Raw genomic sequence first — 13599 nt, forward strand, 5'->3', positions numbered from 1 at the left:
ATGATCTATTTTGTATGGGAATAGTATGGACGGGAAAGTAGCAGTTTTTCACTTGTCCGTTAAAAACGTGTTTCATATTTGGGAGAGCGTGAAAGTGTAGGCGGATACTTTTCTGCCTGCTAAACGGTCCCACGGTGCTAAACCAGATGAAAGATTCCCCGATTCTTCAGGTCGCCACGTGTTGGTTAAGGATTGCAATCCACAGACAAAAAACACGGTTGTGTTTTACGCCATCTTTGAAATGACTTAAAAACCCCTGCCTACATACACCTGTCTCATAAAGTATTGTATCCCCACATGCCATGTCAGTCTGTCACGAACCCGGATTTTCGCCGGAATCTTTGTGAAAATACCGAAAATCTATGAATCGTATACGTTATCTGGCACCAACAAAAGCCACATCCTCAAGGACAGAGCAAATTGTGATGACAACTTAGCTATGCACATATATGCTCAATTTGGTTTTCAACACCAATTATTCGATCAAGGATGTCAAACATATAACACAAAATAATCAACATAACTATGAAGATAAATGCTGGAGAAACCATATTTTTGTACCACATGTGTATATGTATAAATATATAACCTTCCTAACGTTACTCAATTATATGGTTTTCCTAGCATTACTCAAAACTTCCAATAATAATTTTTTGGGAGGGGGGGTGTGTGTGGGGGCAAGGTCAAAACCTCGTAATATGGCCGCTCTCTAACTTCTGCCTACCAAAAACGCCTAGTGTATGAAATATCTTAAGTAAATAAGCTTTCTTATATGTTTCAACCTGACAAGATCCTTAACCTAACTTAAGCTGCAGATTTTGATGTTTGACGAGGAGCTTTTCCTCCATTCTGGTAAGATCTCCGGTGCTGATAAGCTTCTCCATTGCGCCCGGCAGCTGGACCGGGGAATTCACAGTATTCACCCCTCTTCTCCTGATCGTCTCTTCCATAACCACGGCCTCCATTGTAGTTTCCGCGGCCTCCATTATAGTTCCCACGGCCTCCATTATAGTTTCCATGGCCCCTAAAGTTGTCATTTTGGTATCCACCCCTTCCTGATGAGAACCTTCCTTTGTCGCTGGCTGCAAGCATAAAATAAGTCGTAAGCAATCAAGCATGTCATCTCCCAAGCATATTTTGAGTGATAATACATTTGCATTTTTTACTACAGATATATAAGGTTATGGTCTTTCGGCAATGTTACATTATTTTATAACACATGGGTTCGTTTGATACTGTTTCTACGTTGGTGATGAGAAAGAAATGAGCGCAGCGAGGTTAAGATAGGAGAGCAGATAAAGAGTTTTTATTTTAAACATGTTGGACATAGGACATTTTCGTATGAGCAATTGTGACAAAGGCAATGGTGGAGGAAAGAAAGTAATTTCTACAAAAGCAATGCACATAATTCAGAAAGAATGATGAATAACATTTCAACTTGCCTCGTCTTTCTTCAATTTGTAGCTCATAATTGCCATATTTGATAGGAGATGCCTGAAGTGCACGTTGCAAGGAGTCAGCAGATTCAAATTCCACAAACCCAAAACAGTTTCCCTGATCCTGGATATACAAGTGTGATGCAGGACGAGTGAGAAACAATACACGAAAGGCTTAAATCAAGAAGAATACACAAAAGACGTAAAGCATACCCAATGGCTTCGAACTTGAATCCCATTGCGCTTGATGGGTCCATAAGGCTTGAATATCTTCTCCAGTTCTTCATGAGTTGCATCCATGGGCAACTTGGCAACAAAAATGGCATGAGACTTAACTGCAACGGCAAATAAGAAGGGTACAAAGTATGAATACTTATTCCAACAGTGAGAAAGTTATATAACACCTCATTAACTGGCACAAATAAAACAGGTAAAATGGTAGAATTTAATACCAACCTGCAGGAACATTATTCTTGTCCACAGCACGGTTGTTTCGGGGAGGTAAAGCTTCAGGCGTTACAGGTGCACGCGGCTGCTCAACAGGTTTGGGCGCAGGTTTGCCCACAGGTGTCCTCACAACAAATGGAGCTTTATTCTCACTCAAAGCACTCACCTGAACCGAGAAACAATCAGATGATAAACACAAGTCTAGTAATACCAAGTACCAACTACTAGACAACCTAAACATTAACTCACCACTGCTGCAAAAGACTTCTTTGGGGCATCCTTCTGGGCTTTAGGAGCTGCGTGCTCCGTTGCCTTCAGGGTAACGCTCTGTCTTGATTCAATGGGATTATCAGCACTCACACTGTATTTAGTAATAGGTTCCGGAACAGTCTCCATCACATTATTGGCTTTCTTTTCATTAGTGATCTTAACCTCCAAAGTGGTAGTTTGACTGACCACGGGCTGATCAGCGACAGCAGAGGGCTCTGTAACAACTGATAACATAATATCCATAAATAATTTGTTTTCCAAAAGCCAACCTCCCAAAAAAAAAAGGAAAATTATATTTGAAATCGCATACACCATATAACATACCATGGTTCGAGGGAACAGGAGCTTCTGGTGTACTTTCGACAACATTATCTGGCACAACATCCAAGTATTTAAAGATATCATTCAAGACAAAGTATCCGTGCTGTTGTGGGGCTAGAAAGAAAGTTTGAGTAAATTTTCTTCGCACTTTGTCATCTCCAGTTAAATATCCAGTCACTAAAACAATCACTCCACCATTGAGTGAAAACTGAGAATCGGTAGTCAATATTTCTAAGTCACGATATTTCTGGTAATCCGAGGACAGTAGCATGTTCTCAATGCCCTGTTTCAAAACAAACATCCAATTAAATCATCAGAATACGAGAACTCCAGTTAACACAAAACCGAATGCCATCATGAAAATTTACAATAACTAAGGCTGCCAAAGACCAATGCAGGCAAAAGAAGCACGAAAGAGCAGCAAAAGGCCACCATATTAACAATGCAATCTCCTCCAATACGTTCACAAATATTGTACTCAATCAAAAGGCTGTAACAACTAAGTAACGAACATCAGTAAAGAAACTATTAAAACTTTTTACAAGGCTTACTTCCATAGTTGTCACTGACTTCATGGAACCATCTTGTTCAGGACGAGATAGCACACTTGAATCCTGATAAAATTTATGGAGCACCTTCGAATCACCTCGAAAGATTTGACGGTATTGGTTTATAAAATTCTTGCCCACGTCCGTTGCTGTTGGTGTATTTTCTGATTGATTTGCCATCTCTGCAACCACAAAGGTGGTGTTAAATTTTATTTGATATTAACAGAATTAATCCAATACAAAACCCAATTTATAGCTTAATTTCACATTCTCTCGAAATCAACCAAAAGAAAAACATACAATATTAACTGAAATTTGAGGATCTAAAAAACGAAACCGAACGTACTGGTACGATCGCCACTCAAACTTGGGTACAAAACCCCAACCCTAAAACCCCAAATAAAACAGGAATACAATTCTCATCGGCATAATTTACATATAAAACATAAAAAAATAAAAAAAAACCCCAAATTTATAATTTTTTTTCTTCTCTTTTGTTTCTGGACCCAAATCTACAAAATTTAATCAGGAATCATAAACCTTACGAAAAAAAAAACTAGTTCCTGAATCGAATCGCAAAGAAAACAACATTGGGATATAAAAACAAAGAAAACAAAACGCAAGCAAACTCAAATTCATTCACGATACAATGCAATCAACCGAAAACTCAAACACACCAGATACAAATTAAAAAAAAAAAAAAAAAAACCCCAACACGGAGCGAAGAGAGAAATCAAGACGCACCAGACGACGGCAACAGGGAGACGAGAAGCGCCCTGCGGCGGCTCCAACTCCTGATAAAGGGGAGAGAAACTCAAAGAGGAGCGGCAGAGAAGAAGAAAGTAATAGGTGGTGTGGAGAATCTGATGTGAAGGTTGGAATTTATAGGCGATTTGTTTGTGTTTTTCTCCAAATCCTGGTCCGATTTATTCTCCTCTCTCGGCCCACCGCCTTTCTCAGGAGTCTGGAGTTGGAGGGAATTTTCATATTTACACAGTTCGGGAGGGTCCCACCAAAATTAAATGGATATTGTACGACAAGTGAGGATTCTTAAATCACATTCGTTCATTATACATCATGCGGTTATAAATTATTATAAATTTTTTTATTTAAAATTAAATATAAATAGTACTTGACAAAAATGATTATACGATTTATAATAAAAAGATATAATTGAAATATCTCTGAAATCCTCATAAAAAAAATTCGGCGAGGATTGTTATTGGTGTACAAGCATTTAGAATTGACGTCCTTGATTTGTTTTAAGATAATAAAAAAGTTCTTGATCTGACGGCTATGATTGGTGGATTTTATGCCATGTCGAATAAGGGAAATTAAGAGTTGTCAATTTCCTCCTTTTTTTGGTATTCGTTAAGGGATTTATTTATTTATTTTGTTGATTTTTGATGAGGAATTAAGATTGCCAATTTGTTCCTTTTGTTTTGTTTGCTAATAATTTGCTCAAACGAGGAAATTATATTGAAAAAAATATTGTGAGATGATTAGGGTAAGATTATGAGTCTTTAATGAATTTAGGGTGCGATTCTTTACTAATAATAATCGGGTCAAGATAATTACTATTTTTTGACATAATGTTAAATTATACTTGTCTCGTAAATGCATGCACAATATTTTCTTTTAAAAAATACAAGCTACACATAACTTACATAATCATGCGCAATCTAAAAGTTTTAGGAATGTATTCAATTGGGATTTTGATAAATTATAATTCTTTTAGTAAATTTAGGATATTCAATTAGGATTTTAAAATTTGCTAAAATTAAAAATGTATTCAATCAAGATTTTAAAATAGTTTATTAAAATTCTTATGCATCTAGATCTATTTAATTATGATTTGAAAAAAAACTCATAATATTCCAGGTGTATTTTAAAACTACAAATATTTTAATTATGCGTCTAGATCTATTTAATTATGATTTAGTAGTGTATTTTAAAGCTACAAATATTACATAAAATTATAAAATGTTGAGGCAATTGCAAGGGAATTAAATCAAAATTTTACATAAAATCTCTATAAATATATTAAACTCCATAAAATACAAGGATTTATAAATTCATTAAAATTTCTCAAAATCTTAATTGAATACATCATCCTTAATTTTATCCCTTATTTTCAAGAAATATTATTCAACTCTAAAAATTTGGAGGTGTATTTAATTGGGACTTTGAGGGATTAATTATCTTAATGAATCCAGGGTATTCAATCAGGATTTTAAGATAATTTATTAAAATACTTATAAATCCGAATGTATTCAATTAGAAATTAAAAAAAAAAAATTTATAACATTGCATGTGTATTCAATTTGAATTTGAATTTAAAGCATTTGGAAAAGTTGAGGAATTAGAAGGAATTAGAGAGATTTTGTAGTGTATTTTAAGTATCCACAAATATCACATCTCCCAATAAGATTTCGAAATAATTGAATCAAAATTTTACATAGAATCTCTACAAATCGATTAAACTTTATAAATATTCATGAATTTATAAATCCTTTAAAATATCTCAAATTCCCAATTTAACACGTCCCCTTAATTTAGCCCTATATTTTTCTTACTAAAGTTTGCACAGAGACGGGATTTTAGTTAAACCCTCAAAACTTCATCAATTAGGGTTTAGGGTGGGTGGCAAATTGGCAATCATACACAAGGGGAAATGTGCGGAATCGCTTTGATCATCTGTGGCATTCGTTTTGATCTGTCATCCCTGCTTCTCAATTCCACATCTGCACTCTCCAACTCTGACCAAGTCTGTCTCTTTCTTCTTCTTCTTTTGGGTAAAAAAATGGAAGCTTTTCGGCTTAACTATTTGATTAACAGACTTTGTTGTTGGGACTGAGCAGCTTCCGTTCGCCATTGACGACCTCAGAGAAGCTTTGCGGAGGAGGGGTCCCGATAGCTTAGGCAGCACGAAGCTTCTTCTCCGTTCAGCCGTTTCGAATCGTCTCCCGGTGCGAGAAATTGTGTCTTCCATTGAGGGGGAAGTAAAGGAGTCTGGTTGCGAAGGCGATGAAGGCAATTGTTTCTCTTTGGCAAATGGTCGAACACATCTGCATACACATTTCAGCACCGTTCCCTGTTCGTCTGCTGAGTTGCACTTCCTGGGTGCCACTTTGCAGCTCAGGGGAGTAAGCTCTGTGGTTCAGCCATTGATAGATTCGGATAAGAATATCCTTGTTTATAATGGTATACATTTTTTTTCGAGTTTTGGGTTTTTTTTCTAGCATTTCGTTTTGTTTAAGTTTGCTTGCTGTTGGATATTGAGTATGGATTATTTCCGAAAGGTGAAATCTTTGGGGGCATAGACATTCGTAGAGATGAGAACGATGGCGAAGTTCTTCTGCAGTTGCTGGGAGAGTGCTGTTCGATTTCTGTTCCAGATGTTCTTTCTAAGATCAAAGGGCCTTGGGCTATCATCTATTGGCAGGTAACTCCGAGTGGTAAGTTTGGTTTTATTTTATTGGCATTTGCTGCAGCATTTTTCTTGCTTGGGATATTGCTTCTGAATTGTTTATGTATTTCCATGGATAGGAAAGTTCAAAAACTCTGTGGTTTGCTCGAGATGCATTTGGTCGGCGGAGTCTTCTTGTTCACTGGCCAACACTGGAGGACTCTCAGTTTCTGCTGTCGTCTGTATCACCTTTTTCTTCAAATGAGCGTTCTTTTGGTATGTATAGCTCGGTAGAGCTTTATTTTTCTTGCCAATCTGATTCTTGATCTAAGACTGTAGTAGTAGTGAGCCGTATCTATTAATTGATAATGTCAATGGACTGTAGATTTTGAAGTTGAAAATGGAACTACGAAGCTGAATTTTTGGGAAGAGCTCCGATGTGGAATATACAGTATATCTATGAATGCTCCAGGTCTTGATGGGATTTTGGTTGGTGAAGTGCAAAAACATGAGTGGACAAATGGTGTACTAGAAGAACTGATAAAATGGGAGAGAACTTCTGTCGAACCTAAACCTGAAGACTTACATATTTCCCGTTCCAAGACTCTGACAGGGAAATGTGATATGCAGTCAGTTAATTCAGATACAGAACCATCTAAATCAGGTTAATATCATCTTCGCTGCAGAGAATCTAATCTTAAGTCAGTAAACTTTAAACTTTCAGTATTTTTTTAGTACATGCGTTGTTGTCTGAGGATGTCATTGTGCCTTTTGTTTTGACTGAGCAGGATCTATACAAGCTTCAATTTCTGTGCCAGCACAGGCCGGTACTGATTGCTTTAAGGGAATCTGTTAGGCGACGCTCTTCACTGCACACAATTTTTCAGGTTCAGAAATCTTATTTTATGCTTCTAGTTGTATCTGCAGTATTAATGTTAAATACTCAGTGATGTAGTACTTTTAAGTATTAACTTCTTGCTGTTTATTAGGCAGGTAGACATGATATGGAAAAGGAATTTGTACCTGTGGCAGTTCTTTTTTCTGGTGGATTGGATTCTATGATAATTGCAGCCTTGTTACATGAGTGCCTTGATCTGAGCTGTAAGTGTAGCTGGATAAGCTAGGTCAGCAGTTTATTTTTCCATAGTTCAATGTTCGCCTTGAGAAACTCAGTTTGCCTATCGCATTGTGGAATACCTGTGTAATATCGATAGCTGAGTTGATTTTATATTAATTTTTTGCTTGCAGATGATATTGATCTACTTAATGTGAGCTTTGATGGTCGGTCTGCTCCTGACAGAATCTCTGCCAGGGCAGGAGTATGCGAACTGAGAAGAATTGCACCTTCAAGAAAGTACTCACTAAACTTTTCTTGCGAGTCTATGTCTATGTCTATGTTTAATGCTTTGGCTCAGCATGTGTATAAAATAATATACTTTTGGATTATTTGTTCTACGCTAAAATGCAGTCTAACGTGCTTTTCAAAGAAGTGCTTATGGTCCACATTATCACGCAGCTTTGGGTTAAAGTCCTTGATGGTTTGACTCCATTCTTAATGCTTATGGTGTTCCTTACTCTATGCGATTGGAAATGCAGGTGGAAGCTTGTGGAGATCGATGCTGAATTGTCAACATTGACCTTTGAAACAAAGCATGTCATGTCGCTCATAAATCCTGCTAACACCTACATGGTACTCAATTTCATTCTATGGCCTAGTGTAGATTACATTTGTCCAGGGCATGTTTCCTGCTGATATTTATATTTATATGTTTTTTTGTTGACTGTTTGACTAAATTACGGTTTTAGATATCACAAGTATGCTAAGGTTTCGAGATAGGTGTTTTATGTTATTTATTGTTGCAGGACCTGAATATTGGAATAGCTTGTGGCTTGCTGCTGGTGGTGATGGATGGGTATATGAGGAAAATACCGATTATAATGATGAGGATTGTCAATGCATCAAGTACAAGTCCAAGGCTAGGATTCTTCTTGTTGGTTCAGGTGCAGATGAGCAATGCGCTGGCTATGGTAGGCACAGAACGAAATATAGAAATGGCAGGTATGTAATTAAATTACTGGGGTGTAGAGGATTATATGTTTTCAGGTACTCATTCTGGTGGTCTACTGTATCTCAGCTGGCGTGCACTAAACGATGAAATGAAATTGGACATGCAGAGAATTTGGAAAAGAAACCTTGGGAGAGATGATAGGGGCATTGCTGACAATGGCAAGGAGGTGCTGCTGACAACTTGGATAAATATCTTTCATTTTCTCCTTGGCTTGTGTTACGTGTTGATTTTAGTCTTAATTTATGCCAGGCAAGGTTTCCGTTCCTGGATGAAGATGTTATAAGAATTTTGCTTGGGTTTCCTCTCTGGGAGGTTGCCAACCTTGATCAACCGAGCGGGATAGGAGATAAGAAGATTCTGAGAGGGGTCAGTGCTAATTCCTTTGCTCAGCGTTTGAGTAATGTCTGATCTGCTTTTGCACTTGATGTGTACTGAATACAATGTTATCTCAATTCATGAATCTTGACCAACTGCTAAATTGTTTTCCTATTCTACGGTGGCTATGCAGGTCGCAGAATTGCTTGGTTTGTATGAAGCTGCTTCTCTGCCTAAAAGAGCTATACAGGTGGTGTTCTTTTCTGTTTCTCTCTCTTTCCTGTGTTCCCCCACTTTTTCGGGGGCTGATCATGCGTAGAACTCTGATAGTTTAGGTGATTAAATCATGGGTTTTTCTGTGTTTCTGTTTTAGTTTGGTTCAAGAATTGCAAGGGAATCAAACCGAAAGAATTACGGAAGTAACCGTGCAGCAAATCAAGCATCTGCAGGAAGTGCAGTGATTCACAAACGGTTGGACTGACATGGCTTAAGTGGGATTCTTTGATGCAGCGTAGATGCGTACATGTTTATGATTGAATTGGAAATGGAAGATCTTGGAAGAGTCGGGAACAACGTTGTTTTATGCACATTCGCATGCATGTCTCTCCGTTTCTTTGGCGCTTAATCGCTTATTAATTTGTATTAACTTGGCCTTGGGAATAATTTGACCTTCTTTTATTGATCTGGTGTCTCGTTATGTATCAGTTTTTGTGCGGAAAGAACCTGTTTGGAACCATGGAACTAATCAAACGGTAGCACTTGGTGTTTCGTTAGACATCTCGTGGTGGTATTTCATCATTTTTTTTGTTTTTGTTTTTTGTGTTGGTCAAAGCTGAATTTCGATATTTCGATAAGCTATAATACTCTAAAAAGTACTTTCAATTATTTTAAAAATTATTCTAAACGAGTTTTAAGTTAGTCATAATTAAGTATCAAACTAGCAATTTATATGAGTAAAGAATACCATCTTACCGTAACCTAAGATTAATATTGTGAATCTCTGTCAAAGGCCCAAGAAAGAAACATAACGTCTGTAACAGGCCCAAATCTTATAGGGTGTCATAAACGCTGTCCAGGCCCAGATACGATCGTCTAGTCTTAGCGCCGTTAAGTGGCGACGGTCACAGAATTTCTCTTTGTTTCTTTCTCGGATTTCCCTCTCTACTCTTTTCGCAGAGATGGAAAGCCATGGCAGCACCTCGCGTACCACCAGCAACAACACCAACAAGGAGCAATGGAGAGCTGAAGACGCCATAGCCGGCAACGCCGAAGCTCTCCGAGCTCTCAGAGAACTCATCATCTACCCTCTCCTCTTTTCCCGTCAAGCTCAAAAGCTCGGTCTCAAAGTAAACACCTCAAAACCGACACACACACACACTCCATATCTCTTACGCTTCCATTTCTCTTATGCTAATTAATTTTGGGTTTCTGAGTTTTCTTCAGTGGCCTCGGGGTTTGCTCCTCTACGGCCCTCCCGGCACCGGAAAGGTAAATATTGATTGAACCATCACTTTTCCAAGGTCTCTACTTGTTAAGTTCGCTTGATCATATTGTTAAAGTTGTAATTAGCATTGGTTTCCAATTGGGTTTTTACTAATTTTGTTTGCTTATTGGGTTTTTATGAAATTTTTTGTTTTTGTTTTTCTTCATGCTAGACAAGCTTGGTACGAGCTGTGGTTAGGGAATGTGGTGCACATTTAATTGTCATTAGGTACCCTTTTATTCCTTAATCTTTGAATTAATCTTAATCATCTGGGTACAGGTGAAATGATGTCAGTAGCAATGTTGCTCTTGACTCATGTTAAGTTAGGATTATGATATTATGTTGTCATGGTTTTAATTTCGTTCATTTTCCTATAGTCCACATTCTGTCCACAAAGCACATGCCGGAGAAAGTGAGAAATTTTTACGGGAGGCTTTTGCAGAGGCTTCCTCGCGTACATTGTCAGGCAAGCCATCTGTTATCTTTATAGATGAAATAGATGCAATCTGTCCTCGCCGTGATTCTAGGTAATAACCAGTGGTGCTAGAGTGAACCCTAATGAACTTTGGACATGCCCGGCTTAACATGGTTAAGTTATGTTTGAGTTGCAGAAGAGAGCAAGATGTTCGTATCGCCTCGCAACTCTTTACGCTGATGGACTCCAAGACATCCTCAGCATCAGTACCACAGGTTGTGGTTGTTGCATCCACCAACAGGTATATTCTTTCTTCTAGAGTTGAATAGTTGATAATGTTTAATCATGCCTACAAAATCTGATTGTTTCATGAGAGATATGATCTATTATTTCATCATGGTTTTGAAATTTTTGGTACTTTGTCGTCATAAATTTTCTATGCATTCTCATTATCACATTGCCAGTAAAGCCAATGTGCAGAAGAATTCATGGCTTTACATTGTGATTTATGTTCTAGTTAGTACTTCTGTAAGGGTTTTGTGTACTATTTCGTCTTATTTTCCAAATATATTAATATCTGGTTTCTACATACAAAGAGCTGAAGCAATTGATCCAGCACTCAGAAGGTCTGGGCGGTTTGATGTTGAAGTTGAAGTTACTACACCTACTGAAGAAGAACGCTTTCAAATTCTCAAGGTTAGAGTGATGCTTTAAAAATTTTGTAAGCGATAACATGGCTTACTTTTTCAATAATGTCAATCAACTAATCGAAATTCGACCTAGTGTTCACTAAATTCCAAGTATAACAATGCCAATGAATGTTCAGCTCTACACAAGAAAAGTTCCTTTGGATCCCAACGTTGATCTACAAGGCATAGCTGCATCTTGCAATGGATTTGTTGGGGCGGACCTGGAAGCTTTATGTCGTGAGGCTGCTATGTCTGCAATTAAAAGACATTCAGATGCAAATAAAGATGCTGGTGCGTTTAGCTTAACAATAGAAGACTGGAAGCATGCAAGGTCTGTGGTTAGTCCAAGTATAACAAGAGGTGTCACGGTGGAAGTTCCCAAGGTGACATGGGAAGACATAGGAGGGTTGAATGATTTAAAGGTGTGTAAGTTTTTGCTTGTTTGTTTTCATCTCAGGCTGAAGTCTCATGGTACTAATTATATTTTACCTTTCTTGTTGACAGAAAAAGCTCCAGCAAGCTGTTGAGTGGCCCATCAAATATGCTTCTGTGTTTTCAAGGCTGGGAATATCACCCATGCGTGGAATTCTTCTTTATGGTCCTCCGGGATGCTCGAAAACCACTCTTGCTAAAGCCGCTGCACATGCTGCCCAAGCTTCGTTTTTTTCTTTGAGGTTTGAACTTCTTCCATTGTTTGACAAATTTGTTCTACTTATTTAGTAAGAAGCTGCTCACCTGGAAGTGCATTGAAATTTTTACATTTACAATATGTTTATTTGACAAACTAGAAGAGTTGCATGCCTGAAATTCATAAAGTTTGAATCAGTGGTGCAGAATTGTTTTCAATGTACGTTGGAGAGGGTGAAGCTTTGCTGCGTAATACCTTTCGGAGAGCTCGCCTTGCAGCACCCAGCATAGTATTCTTTGATGAGGCGGATGTTGTTGCTGCCAAAAGGTTAGTAACTTAGTATGCTGCAATTGTCCAGTAGCCTTCTTTGTTGTGGGATTGACCATTAACATGATGATTTGTTATTTTGTATCAACTAGAACAAGTTTGCATAATCTAATGAAGAACAGCAGTACAAGTTTCATAACTTTCTTTGTTTTCCTTCAATGGGCAGAGGTGGGAGTTCAAGCAACAGCAGTACTGTTGGAGAAAGGCTTCTGTCTACTTTGCTGACCGAAATGGATGGTTTGGAAGAGGCTAAGGTTAGCACTATATCCCATTAAATTCTTTTACTTCTGCCGTAATTTCAAAATTGTATTCTCATTTGTTTTTAGGGAGTCTTTGTTTTGGCTGCTACAAACCGTCCTCATGCAATCGATGCCGCACTAGTTCGCCCAGGACGCTTTGATTTGGTAACGATTTTGTTTAATCACATGAATGGTTTCGGAGGTCTAGTGCAAATTTTCTACAAACCAAAACTCAGCAGTATGTCGAAGAGATGCGTTAACTCTTATTTTGATGAAATTCTAGGTGCTCTTTGTACAACCACCAGATTTAGAAGGTCGATATGAGATACTTCGGGTACATACTCGTAACATGAGATTAGGAGATGATGTTGATCTCAAACGCATAGCAAAAGATACTGAGCACTTCACAGGAGCGGAGCTGGAGGGTCTATGCAGGGAAGCAGGAATAGTAGCTCTGAGGGAAGACATATCAGCCACTGTTGTGTGTAATCGTCATTTCCGGACTGCAAAAGATTCGTTAAAGCCAGCATTAACGAAAGCAGATGTCGACTCATATTTGGCTTTTGGTGTTGCTTAGAATCGAGTGCCGAGGATTTCAAGCGCGAAGGGATTTCTCACACAACATAGGTAGTACCTGAAGTGTTATGTGTACTGTATTTTTTTACAGCATTTTCCGTTTGAAAGAGAGCCTTGTTTTGATGTGATTTTCTAGTTTTGTATCTGTAATTATGTGAAATATGAGAGGCTCCTCAATAGAGAAGCCCAATTTTTTACATACATTAATATTTTCTGGCTGAGACGAGCATCTCCACATGCATTTTCCTGTTCGTGACACGTTTTTTTTAAAGGAAAACTAACGAAAAGTTTAAAAAAAAAAAAAACTTTAGTTTTCATGAAAAATGATAAATAAAGGTGTAGTGAATAGTATTAGGAAAAGGTAAAAATGTAATTTTTCGTTAAAAAGTGAACAGTGCCGAAAGTGTTTCATTAAAACTCATTTTTT

At 37.8% G+C, this 13599-nt stretch overlaps 3 protein-coding genes across 3 annotated transcripts; 2 read left to right on the forward strand and 1 right to left on the reverse strand.

Moving 5' to 3' along the window:
• Positions 1-563: 563 nt before the first annotated feature.
• Positions 564-3974, reverse strand: LOC103947261 (nuclear transport factor 2-like). The gene is made up of 8 exons (XM_048584760.1): positions 3767-3974; positions 3026-3204; positions 2478-2757; positions 2133-2377; positions 1893-2049; positions 1650-1771; positions 1443-1560; positions 564-1082 (listed from the first exon to the last, which is right to left on the reverse strand). Exons 2-8 carry the CDS (start codon positions 3200-3202, stop codon positions 805-807), a joined length of 1377 nt encoding a protein of 458 aa, XP_048440717.1. The 5' UTR covers positions 3203-3204; positions 3767-3974; the 3' UTR covers positions 564-804.
• Positions 3975-5607: 1633 nt separating this feature from the next.
• Positions 5608-9590, forward strand: LOC125477635 (asparagine synthetase domain-containing protein 1). Its single transcript, XM_048584983.1, has 14 exons — positions 5608-5789; positions 5884-6226; positions 6325-6467; positions 6572-6707; positions 6817-7064; positions 7220-7318; positions 7421-7532; positions 7680-7785; positions 8028-8141; positions 8314-8490; positions 8567-8666; positions 8750-8866; positions 9009-9065; positions 9189-9590. Exons 1-14 carry the CDS (start codon positions 5697-5699, stop codon positions 9294-9296), a joined length of 1953 nt encoding a protein of 650 aa, XP_048440940.1. The 5' UTR covers positions 5608-5696; the 3' UTR covers positions 9297-9590.
• A 312-nt stretch (positions 9591-9902) lies between these two features.
• LOC125477634 (cell division control protein 48 homolog B) lies at positions 9903-13393 on the forward strand. Its single transcript, XM_048584982.1, has 12 exons — positions 9903-10161; positions 10259-10303; positions 10471-10526; positions 10676-10825; positions 10910-11014; positions 11310-11409; positions 11540-11824; positions 11907-12076; positions 12229-12357; positions 12524-12611; positions 12684-12761; positions 12880-13393. Exons 1-12 carry the CDS (start codon positions 9994-9996, stop codon positions 13171-13173), a joined length of 1668 nt encoding a protein of 555 aa, XP_048440939.1. The 5' UTR covers positions 9903-9993; the 3' UTR covers positions 13174-13393.
• The last annotated feature ends 206 nt before the right edge of the window (positions 13394-13599 follow it).

Source organism: the organism of the source record quoted next, unplaced genomic scaffold (assembly GCF_019419815.1).
Source record: "Pyrus x bretschneideri cultivar Hongxiangsu unplaced genomic scaffold, Pyrus_bretschneideri_v1 Contig22, whole genome shotgun sequence".
Lineage (NCBI taxonomy): Eukaryota > Viridiplantae > Streptophyta > Magnoliopsida > Rosales > Rosaceae > Pyrus > Pyrus x bretschneideri.